Below are 12,855 nucleotides of genomic sequence, written 5' to 3' on the forward strand. Positions count from 1 at the left end.
AATGTAGCATACGCGAAACACCGCCCAAAGTGCTGTTAGCAAAGGCTGAGCTCATTTAAATTCGTTCCTGGGCTTCTGGGTTTCCACGGCTCCACGCTACACTTTGCCGGTGTTCTGACGAGTTGAGCTACCTATCGGGACGTGCTATCAAGCCTTTCTGCGCATGTGCAGTTCCAGAATATTGGTACAGAACCCTCAGGTCTATATTAACCCAATGAACACTTCTATAGCCTACTGAAGCAGTGTCAAGCTGGCTCCGGACTACCCAGGCATGCCCAGGCTGCAAACTTCCACATTACAGCTTCCAACCTGGCCTGATTCCATGCCTGGACATTCCCAGACTGTACAAAACATTGTTGATAGGTGTTTTGCAGAAACAATTTTTTTTGGACACAAACATAAGAAAACAAAATGAAAAATCTGAAGATTTCGATGAAATGGTCATCATCATCATCATCATCATCATCATCATCATCATCATCATCTTTATTTATAAAGCACTTTAAATCAACCATAGCTGACAGAAAGTGCTGTACATTGGAGCACTTGGTACGTGATGGGCAAATTTGGATGTGCATGATTTTCGTGACTGCGCACATCGTGAAATCTAAAAAAAAATCTATAAGAAACAGCCAACAGTGTTCAAGAAGCAAAAGCTTTGTTATGCAGTGTTATTGCAGAAAATGTCTCTACTGACGTATTTCATTTTTATGGTTTCCTGCTTGGAGATATTGCTATTTATATAGCGTGAACTGTGCAAAAGTGGGACTCTTTTTGGTAAATGGTTTAGAAAAATCTAATGAAAGCCATTTGTTCAAACTAATATTTTTTCCTATTAGCTGCATGTCTAATTAAAAAGTTTTTCGTGGACATTTAAACTATGTAATATTTAAGAGTTGAATGGAATTAAACATGTATAGAGAGACACCTTTCATTTCTTGAGCTTGCTCAGGTGAAGTGGGACAGGTCTTCTACAAAGTGGCACAGTGGTTTTTTGTATAGAGGTCACATACACTTTAATTGCATTTTTTTTTACCAAGAAACCAAGCCATAAATAAATTCATTGGAACATTTGTTCACAAGATCCAACTACTTCAAATGAGTTATTGTTTTCTTTTTCACTTCTTGTTTGTCTTTAAATTTCCATGAAACATCCCTTGGTATATTTTGCCGACCTTTTCGACCGATCGCAATTGACCTGTTCGCCACAAATGAAATGAAGTGCATTCTCCTTTTACGCTGGTCGATCGCGATCGACGATCTGGATGCCCTCGATCTAGCTACATTATTTGCGTGTAAAAACGTGTCCCAATTTACCTGAAAAGTCCTGTCCCACTTTTACTAGTGCCTTCAGCAAAAGTGACAGCACTCAAGACAAAAGCAAAGCAAAAACTAATATATATACTTTTCTAAAATGTGCTTTATTTTTAAAACAATCTCCAGCCCTCTTTTACTAAAACACAACATCTTAAACAATATTCCCCAGTATATGCCTGTAGCATAATTTCGTTTGTCGGTCCACTTGCCGTGCGGTTGCGCTACTCAGCGTTTCTTGTCATTCTGAACACAATCATAAACAAATTACACCAATGAAAACATTTGTTGAAGATCAAGCCATATTGTAGCATAACTTTAGCACTGATTGTTTTCATTGGTTGTTGATTTTTTTTTATAGTAGCTTAGGGCAAAACCTAAATCTCCCATGATTTCCCACTTTTGCTGAACTCAACCTATACATGAGAATGGAATGGAAGTTACTGGTATGACAAGTAAAGCACAATCAAAAACAGGCCTGTCTGAATAATAATTATTGATTCGTCAATAAACGGCATATAATCTCCACGGTATTATAAAGATGTCTTTCAGATATTTCCTCCTTCATAGCTGTGTCACCTCATCTGCAAGTTTTGAACATTCGAAAATATATGCACTATGTTATAAAGAGCAATATTACTTTGCTACAATGTTCAAGCAAGCGGACACCTATTGCTTTTCACAAACAAACCTCTGTGGAAATGACACTGCTATTTACAACTAACTTTTGAACTTTGTTTTAACATGCTGGCGGACTGTAGAAACCACATATGAATTTAAAAAGATGGTTAACCCAGATAAGTGGGCGTAATGGCCAAGCGTTTCTGAGAAATGTACGTCCGACTGGCTGTGTACGGTAGACTCGAAACCACCTCAAACAATCTTGCCGCAGTTATAGGCTACCAATGGAAAATTTAGTGCTAAGGGCGGTAAATCGCATGCAGGTTTGCTGCTGCAGAAAGACGCACCTTTAAGCGACACACACACGCCCTGTGACTCTCAAAGTACCTGCACAGTGGGCACCGTTGACTTTCTGGACTTGGACGTGATGCTAGTTTTTCGGACATGACGCTTTTTATTTTCAGTGTAAATTATAGACCTACTGAAACTTTAATAATTACCCCAAAATATTCGCAAGAAAATTTCACAGGCAAAAGGATCAGCGAACTCATTCTAGCGCACATATTTGCACAGACAACCTGTGACTTAGATTTTTTTTGGATTCTGAATATTCACTGAGTAATAAGACAAAAATTATATTATACAATTAATATTTTTTACAATATGGTTTCATTTCCCGTCGCCGGGTTCATCATCTTTACTACTATTTGTGAGTATCTTGAATTTGTATGTCAAATATGACATTAATTCTACTATCATATATTTATATGTTCTACTATTTACTACTATCACGTTTGTTTGTCATTTATTTATATTTTTTATTTATTTATTCATTCATTGTGGTATTTTTCATTATTTTTCTTTTTTTGTGTGGTTTTTGATGTGGACCTTTGTTGTTTAATATGAAATAAACTTACTATAAATACTGCTAATTTTTGTTATCCGAATTACAACCTTATTGCACTAACGTATTATTAAAGCGACCATTTTACGTTTTCTTTTCTAGTTATAATTTAAGTTTAATTAATCCATCAGATTAGTGCATTTTAATTATGTATCAACATTCCTGACGCATTCCACGCATTGTATAAAATAAACGTTTATACTCCATACGGATAATTGATTTCAGCGGTTTTAAATGTATTTATTTTGTTATTTATATAATGAGATCAATCAGTTATAATAGACTACTATATTTTATTACTATTTTATTACTAAAGTTTTTCGAAACACAGTATGTACATTGAAACTGATCTATTATATTTTCCTGTTTTTCAGTAATTCTTAAAGTTTCGGCGGACGACATTCCGACGGTTTCCGGGATATTTGGGAGCAGTGTGACCCTCCGAAGCACCTACAACAAAATTTCGGACGTTTTTTTGCGTGTTAGCTGGTACCGAATGATGCCGGATGGTCGGGTAGAGCTCGTTGCTTATTTCAGCTCTTACAGCACAAAGCTTGGCCGATACAGCGGACAGATACCCGAGGGCACCACCGAAGTCTCTCTTACTATCAGCAATGTGACAGTTGAAGATTCCGGACAATATTTCCCAGTGGTGCATGAAGATTCAAAAATATCTACCGGGTCAGTAACTCTTCTGACTGTAACAGGTAAGTCTGGAGACAATCGGGGCACAAGGTGTGTGCTTAGGGCATGAAAATGAGGGATTATACTAAAAACCAATGAAATAGTCCGTTTTTCTTGGTGTTTTCGGACCGTCTGACACCTTCCTCACCGAGCGCCCGAATAGAGAAACGAGCATGATGAAAAGCTGTAAAATTTCTATTACGATCGCAACGTTACTTGTAACTTAACTCACATGACATCCTCAAATAAGAAATAATACAAATCTGTCATTACCTCACACCAAAAATTACAATTAAAATCATTATGATAGAGGTTAAAATAAATTAAAGTGGTTAAAAGTCTTAAATGAGACCATATATACGGGAAAAAAGAAATGAACGAAAGTTAAACCCTTTGACTTTGAGGCCTCCTTGTAATCTTTATTCGTTTCACAATAAGTAAATATGCGTCGTTAATGCTGTTATAGGTTAACAGAGTATAGGAACACGAAAATATAATTGAAATGTGTGTGTGGCGTAATATTTGTAATTAGCGTAATTACAAATAGAGTTGGGTAATTCGCCAAAAAGGCAGCCGTCATAATATGTTTCATTTTAAAGTTGGCATTTCGCAGTTAATTATTAAAAAAAATCCCTCAGAATGTAAAATATGATTCGTGAATATGGTCCGGATCAGAATTAGCTTCTTTCTATAATTACAACCATGATTCATATTTATAACTTGATCTACAAAGTATACTTCTTTTATACTGCTACTTTTAGATTTTGTTAAATATCACCTTAAATAAGCCTAGAATTATAGAAATTGTGTCACCCACCCAAAGATATAATTTAGGGCAGATTATGTCTCTCTGTAGCTTTCAAGACTTGTCTCATTCTGAAAAGCATAAATTCAGACATAACATTCCTAAACGAGATGTATAAACGGTCCGCAGTTTATATATAGGGGTAAATAAGAGGATCAGAGTAGGAAGTGCAGTATTTGGTGTTTTTTATGCCGTTTGCGTAAATAACACATAAATAACCCTGATCGATAAACCATGAACTTGTTTAGTTCTTCATTTCATCATTAAATTCCATTCCAACTGAATTCTTGCTTGAAATTAGTCTCTAACTAAACCCTTCATTTCCTTTCATTGTCTAATCATCACAGACCCCAGGAGAGACCCGAACTTGCAGCTGTTTGTCAGTCACAAACCGGATGGCACAGCAGACATACTCTGTATGATGAGGGACGTGGGTTTGGACTGGGATGGGCCGCGTTTGAGGATGGTAGATGACACAGACACATCACTGATGGACAGCAAGACGGGGGAAGCCGTAAACAGCCATGGTGTTTATGTTCGATCAGCCATGATGTCTTATTCTTTGGGAAAGCAGAGTGTTTGCGTGGTCTGTGTCAGTCAGCACAAAGACAGACTTTCAATAAGTCGACGTGAAGTCACACTGCAGCGCGGTAAGGACACTTAGAGTGTAACCATTTAACTGCTGTGATTTTATAATCATGATTAGTGTGTGAAGTTGGGCATTCGTCTCATGGAATGAGTGCATCAGCATCTATGCTTCAAGTATCAATAGATGGTATTTTACCAGTAAAACATCCAGCTATGTGCACCTTACATTAAAGTCACTTTATGGAGTCATAATTAGTATGAGGATATCATTAGCTGTCTAACTGTCCCTCCTGCTAGAGCTGGGGTCTCAAACTCAAATTACCTGGGGGCCACTGTTCAAGTGGGTCAAGTGAGAAATCACATGCAAAAAAGAATGTGTCCCATCTTTTTCAGCTTGAAATTTTACATTTATACAATTATTAATAATATTCAGGACATTCTGGTGACCTGGTCAGTTTTTTGTATATTGGTTATGACTGGCGGTGATCCTGCAGAGTAAGATGAGTGACATTTGCACTGAGGGAGTTGACAGTGGACACTCTGAGAATGGCCTGGATAAGGCCATCAGACACATTAATCTCTTGAGCTGATTGGACGACTATCATAGAAGAGGGTAACTGTCTCAGAAAATTGTGTAATCATGTCTGGGTTTCTGTTTGCATCCCTCAGCTTTGCTTTGCGGTCAGTGCTGCACTGTAAGTCTGTAGGCTCCATCCTCATCGGTATGATCGCGGTGTGAATAAAACATTCAGAAAATGTTTAAAAAGTATTGATGCACAAAATGCAATCATTTCACTGAGTTCTACATTGAAAATCACCGATATGTAGCAGCACTACTCACTTTTTGTATGCAAAAACATTAAAATAATAAATAACATAGGCAATACCTATGTAAACCACATCCCATAAGAGTTCGACTATTTACTGAACTTCAGACAAATACATGTACAGGGTTGCCAACTTTGGTCTTGGTCGTTCTTAGCAAATGGGTATTTAGCTCTCAGGCTGAGGCAAAAAAGTGCCGCTTCCACTGCACTCTTCCACTATTACAAGAGGAGGTAACACTGAAAGCTTCATTACTACATAACTGACAAACTATTGGCAAGTTTTAATGATCATTAAATGGTAATACTAAGTGTCGGGAATTTTACTGTGAAACCGCTAAATGATTCAGCACTAGTAAAGATTTGAAATACACTATAGTAAAGACTTTGAGTCTTTACTAAAGAGTTAGATTAGTAAAATAATAGTAAAATAAAAACATGTTGAAGGCCATATGTAGCCCTCAGGCCAGTAGTTTGAGACCCCTGTGCCAGAGCGGTATTATCTAATACTGGGAGTGACAGTGATATTATCCAGTAATGTGACAGTGATATTATCCAATAACGTGACAGTTATATTATCCAGTAATATGACAGTAATATTATCCAATAACGTGACAGTGATATTATCCAATAATGTGACAGTTATAGGGGTGGCATGGTGGTGCAGTGGTTAGCACTGTTGCCTCACACCTCTGGGACCCGGGTTCGAGTCTCCGCCTGGGTCACATGTGTGTGGAGTTTGCATGTTCTCCCCATGTCGTCGTGGGGTTTCCTCCGGGTACTCCGGTTTCCCCCCACAGTCCAAAAACATGCTGAGGCTAATTGGAGTCGCTAAATTGCCCATAGGTGTGCATGTGAGAGTGAATGGTGTGTGAGTGTGCCCTGCGATGGGCTGGCCCCCCATCCTGGGTTGTTCCCTGCCTCGTGCCCATTGATTCCGGGATAGGCTCCGGATCCCCCGCGACCCAGTAGGATAAGCGGTTTGGAAAATGGATGGATGGATGGGTGACAGTTATATTATCCAGTAATGTGACAGTGATATTATCCAATAATGTGACAGTTATATTATCCAATAACGTGACAGTGATATTATCCAATAACGTGACAGTTATATTATCCAGTAATGTGACAATGATATTATCCAATAATGTGACAGTTATATTATCCAATAACGTGACAGTGATATTATCCAATAACGTGACAGTGATATTATCCAACAATGTAATTGACAGTGATATTATCCAATGAAGTGTTCCTTCCTAAAACCGCAATGTCATTTCAGATGAGATGATCTGCCCGTGGCTGCTGGACCTGTCCCTGCTGTGTGGGGTCCTGTTTGTGGTAACCATAGCCATTGGTATTGTGTGGTTTTACAAGGCAAAGTGAGCACAGGCAAGGGATTCCCTGCTATACGCGCTGATGCTGTAATTAAGCTGCTTTCATTGCTCGGGGTTAACAACCATCATGTGTTACATTTATATCAATGTGACAAAATCAAAATAAGGAAACTAGCATTGAAGGTTTTCCATTAGAAATGGCATTGACAATATAATAACAATGAGTTATCTCAGTGATAATTCACCTGTCTCCATGTGATCAAAAGCACAAAGTCATTGCTTGGCCTGTTATCATTTAAGAGGCAGCTGTGATGGATTGGATTCCTCAGTGTGTCTGTATTTGGAGAGGGTAATATTCGTGGATGTGTATAAAATTTAAATAAATTGAACAAGGTATTTTAAAATATTATTTAGCAGTAATATAGTTAGCTGTGAACTCTCTGTTGGATAAGTTGTAGTTTATTCATTCTGAAGGTCAAAGCGTTGCTAAAATAAAAACAGCCGCACATGGCATAATAACTGATATATGCTGTTGCATCTCTTGACTTTAATTTCAGTGCAGTTTTTTAAGTTATTCTTTTGCAGCAATGAGTGATGTCTCATTTTATAAGAGGTCTGCGCGATGTTCGATGTCAATATCATAATCGCAAGTTAATCGCCTATATTTATACCGTGGTCAGACCAGAGACGTCACGTGGGTGTTGATTATTTTCCTGTAACCGCACAGGTGGTTCCGACAGCCTAATAATAGTTTTATGATAATGCGTTTTAATGTTTTATTAAACATGTTAATATAAGAATCTGCGTGACATTTTAATTCATAAATCAGTCATTATCAGCATAATTTTACGTCTGTTGCAAGTCTGTTGATGCTTTCTATTGTAACTTCACGGATTTGCTGCTGACCAGCAGTTTTATCCTTATAGGGACTATATTTTTAAGAGCACATTGGAACATTATTGTCATACCCGGCTCGTACGATCCTCGTGTGTGCCACGCCCCCCTGATTATCCACGTGTGCTTCCCTGATAGTACCCAGCTGTGTCCGATTATTTTCAATCAGTCCTGTCTATTTCAGTCCATGTCTTGGCCTGCTTCCTGGTCTGTCATTGATGTTAGTTGGCGTCTGATGTTTGCTAGTCCCTGTTCTCCCATTAAGTCCGCGTATTCCGCCTGTCTGCCTACTTTTTGTCCGTCTGCCTGCCCGAGTGACCACTCGTTCGCCCAGCGATTCCAGCCGAGCGTGACAATTATGACGTGCTAATTGGATTAATTTTATTCTGAAAAATTAACCATAATAGTTTGTTTGTTAGCTGTACGTGATATGAGCAGGATAAACCACTTCGAGGTGTGCGGTTATGCAAAATAATCAACACCAACTTTACTGTTACACCAAGATGTCATTTTCGTATAACACAACTTAGCAAGCTTTGCAAATTTAGTGACTATTTCTTTTCAAGGTTTTTGCATGAACTCAGCAAGCATTTTCTGAGCCAGTGATATTCATTTTCGTTCTGGCTGTTATACCAGCTCACAGAATATGGCGGCAAGTTTGTGAGTAAGGAGGAGAACAGCAAACAAGAACTGCTCACTGTCAGGTCTATTCTCCCATCCGACGCGTAAGTGGAAAAAAAACACTTGAAGAGTTATGCGAAATAGACCTCAGCGTTTTTACAAATAAACTGCCATTTGATGTAACTGTAAATATCATTTTGTATTAAAGGAAATACATACTCTGATCCACAAATGACTTTCTCCTTCTGTGTGTGTGGGGGCGGGTAACCTAATCTAATACTGTTCAAATAAAGAAGGCTGGGGAAATTCAACTAGTCTGACATGCCCCTAGTACTGAGTACAGTGCTATTGATTCTTTACACCTATGTATTGACACAGCAGATGTATATTGTATCAAATTAAATAATTTTACACTATGCTGGCAATATTAATACAAATTGTAACAAATCTGTAATATTATCAATGCATCAACTTTGGCTTCTTGGATTTTCAGCAATGTATTTATTATGAGTTGAATTCTTTAGTAAAGTTGCTTGTGTTTAATTGAGCCATTGTCTTCATTGTTGTCATGCAAAGACTGACCTTTACTGCAAAATGGAAAAATACAAGGTGTGTAAGAAGAGAGAGCATGAAGTGCGCTGTGCCTCTGCTCTACTGTAATCTCCTTTGTTGTAAAAGTACTTTTTCATAAGGTTGTTCCCATTGTGTAAGCTGAACATGTAAATTGATGTGGAGTCCATGCACACGACCAGGCTAGGAGCCCAACCCAAAATACTGCTGTAAAACACACAGTAAATGTCAGATTCTGGGTTATTTGCAAAGTATGTTCACACCCACAGGGAATTTGTCTCTGACTTTCAACAGCTCTCATACATACAGTAGATACACACACAGTTAAGGCAATGGTCACACACAGTCTGATTAATATATACAATGTGCATGTATGGTTTCTAAATTCATAAACATAACTCATAAGAACATAAGAAATTTACAAATGAGAGGAGGCCATTCAGCCCATCAAGCTCGTTTGGGGAGAACTGAACTAATAGCTCAGAGCTGTTAAAATCTTATCTAGCTCTGATTTATAGGAACCCAGGGTTTTAACCTGCGCTACACTAGCAGGAAGACTTTTCCATACTCTAACTACACGCTGTGTAAAGAAGTGCTTCCTCAATTCATTTTAAAATGTTCTCCCGCTAATTTCCACATATGGCCACGAGTTCTAGTATTTAAAGTAATATTAAAATAGCCATTTGGCTGAACAGCATCCAGACCTGTTAGAATCTTATATGCCTGGATCATGTCCCCCTTAGTCTCCTTGACTCGAGGCTAAAGTATTTGAATGAAAACTGTATGACAGCAACACAGATACACTATATGGACAAAAGTATTGTGACACACTGCTTAATCATTGAATTTTCATTCAGACCCATTGCCACAGGTGTATAAAATCAAGCACTTAGCCACGCAGTCAGTTTTACAAACATTTGTGAAAGAATGGGTTGTTCTGAAAATCTCTGTGAATTCAAGCGTGATACTGTAATAGGATGCCATCTTTGCAATAAGTCAGTTGGTGAAATTTCTTCCCTGCTAGATATTCCACGGTGAACTGTAAGTGGTATTATTGCATTTAAGAACAACAGAGACCCAGCCACGAAGTGGCAGACCACATAAAATATGACAGAACAAGGTTGCGGAGTGCTGAGGCACTTAGTGAGTAAAAGTTGCCAACACTCTGTTGACTCACTAACTGCACAGTTCCAAACTTCCTCTGGCATTAACCCCAGCACAAAAACTGCACTGGGGGCTTCATGAAATGGGCTTCTATGGCTGAGCAGCTGCATGCAAGCCTCACATCACCAAGTGCATTGCCAAGCGTCAGATAGAGTGATATATAGGATGCCACTACTGGACTCTGAAACAGTGGAAGCATGTTCTGTGGAGTGACGAATCACACTTCTCTGTCTGGCAGTCTGATGGACGAGTCTGGGTTTGACAGATGCCAGGAGAACATTACCTGCCTGACTGCATTGTGCCAACTGTAAAGTTTGGTGGAGGAGGGATGATGGTATGGGGATGTTTTTTAGGATTGGGCTAGGTGCCTTAGTTACAATGAAGGGAACTCTTAATGCTTCAGCATACCAAGACAATTTGGAGAATTCTATGCTTCCGACTTTGTGGGAACAGATTGGGGAAGGAAGGCAGTTTTCTGTTCCAGCATGATTGTACCCCAGCGCACAAAGCAAGGTCCATAATTCGTTGGGTGAATTTGGCGTGGAACTTGACTGACCTGCACAAAGCCCTGACCTCAACCCCATCAAACACCTTTGGGATGAACTAGAACAGAGAGCCAGGCCTTCACGTCCAACATCAGTGCCTGACCTCACAAATGCTCTTCTGGATGAATGGGCAAAAATTCCTACAGACACACTCCAAAATCTCATGGAAAGCCTCCCCAGAAGAGTGGCAGCTGTTGTAGCTCCATAGGGGGACCAACTCCATACTGATACCTATGGATTTAGAATGGGATGTCATAAAAGTTCCTGTAGGTGTAATGGGCAGGTGCCCCAATACTTTTGTCCATATAGTGTATGTAAAGAAGACACATAGTATTGTGACTTTTCAATGAACTTTGAGTTTTTCTAACAACAAAATGAACACACAAAGATAAAGATCTTATGTTTAATGGGCAATCGCTTAATTGTGTCATTTTTTGGCAATAGTAATACAAATTAAGAAACAAAGACCTCAGAGGGAATATTCAAGCCACTGTGTCTGATATATTTTTAGATATTTGCTTCCTGGTTTGATAAAAACCAATGAAGGGCAATGTTTAGTTGTGAAACGTTACCCTAAGCACTGTTTGTCTTATTTTAATTGATGGAATCTATATTATTTTAAAATAACTTAAAATACTTTCTTCCATTGCATCAAAGGCGTAGATTTGAGAACGAACGGTAGCGACATGTCCCCACCAATACTGTGTATAGGGGGAGGGGGTTCGGGACTCATTTGGTGTCTACCAAAGCTGAAACCAGACCTACGCCCCTGCAGTGTATCCGATGAGACTATTGCATGCGTGCCCATTGCGATGTCACGATATACATGACATCACCCCAGTGTCAAACTTCTTCTGACGCCACTGGTTTTGAGTCTATTTAAACACATTATCCATGCGTTTTATAACTATAATTATTCTAGTTCATATGTCCAATGAGCCGGGAGCCTATCCGAGTTAGCGCAGGACATTCTACAGAGCACATTCTGGACGCAGTGTCTGTCTATCACCCGGCACGCTCACACATGGTTGTTTTGGACTGAACCAGAGTACCGGGAGAAAACCCAAGCAAACAAGAGAGAGCATGTAAACTAAATCGATGTGGGGACCTAACCCAAAACCCTGCACGTGTTATACTACTTTGACACCCTGAGTAAACATGACTTGCCCGTATGGGCTATGAATGAAAACGATAAGTTAGCAAGATTACAGACTCAACTATCAGGGGCTTCGCTAGTGCTATTCCTCACGCATCCCAAATTGTTTAAATAGTTCGTTCTCATTCATTTCCATTAAAATCAGACCCCCCCTAGTGTCCCATTTCATAAATCTCTAGCGACGCTCCAGGCAGATCTGTAACAATGATGAGAGTTATTCCAATGCATTTAGAACATTTCAAAAACAAAATTAAAACTCTAATGATTAAATTAAGTCGTATGTTTAATATCAGTCACTTAATTGTGGCAATATTGATACTGGCAATATTAATACAAATTATCTATGAAACAAACCCCGCCAAGGAAACAACGTGTGTCAGATAAGTTTGTAGATATTTGCTTCCTGGTTTGATATTCTCCATTAAACGACAAAGCTGGTAAAAGAAATTGTCACGAACCCACGGCCTGTGGACAGTAGCAATGACATTGTTAAATAAGGCGGCCGGTATTTCCCCGCGGAAGAGGCAAGTCATACCACCAACAAAGAGGGTCGCAGGGGGATGTCGCGTGGTCCTGTTCAATGTTAATTTAACTTTGTTCGATTTTATCTGTGTCGGATATTATTTGAGAATACAAATTTCTTCAGTATAGTTATTTTATGCGTCGTTGTTAGTATTTATTTTTGTGATTTTGTTAATTGATTATTTTAAGTTGGTATGCTCCCAGGGAGTGGGGCCGCCACCCCTCAAGGGGAGCGTCTAACCGGTCATGGGAGGGAAGGTGAGAATGATGGAGAGTCTGAGCGCTGGGTTCTGCGTAATACTTTAG

The 12,855-nt window shown here is 39.1% G+C and overlaps 1 protein-coding gene across 1 annotated transcript; it reads left to right on the forward strand.

Moving 5' to 3' along the window:
- The first annotated feature begins 2,180 nt into the window (after window positions 1-2,180).
- On the forward strand, window positions 2,181-9,135 carry LOC125748928 (uncharacterized). Its single transcript, XM_049025653.1, has 4 exons — window positions 2,181-2,644; window positions 3,214-3,546; window positions 4,676-4,978; window positions 7,023-9,135. The coding sequence occupies exons 1-4, from the start codon at window positions 2,599-2,601 to the stop codon at window positions 7,124-7,126; spliced, it is 786 nt and encodes a 261-aa protein (XP_048881610.1). The 5' UTR covers window positions 2,181-2,598; the 3' UTR covers window positions 7,127-9,135.
- The last annotated feature ends 3,720 nt before the right edge of the window (window positions 9,136-12,855 follow it).

This window comes from Brienomyrus brachyistius, chromosome 9 (assembly GCF_023856365.1).
Source record: "Brienomyrus brachyistius isolate T26 chromosome 9, BBRACH_0.4, whole genome shotgun sequence".
NCBI lineage: Eukaryota > Metazoa > Chordata > Actinopteri > Osteoglossiformes > Mormyridae > Brienomyrus > Brienomyrus brachyistius.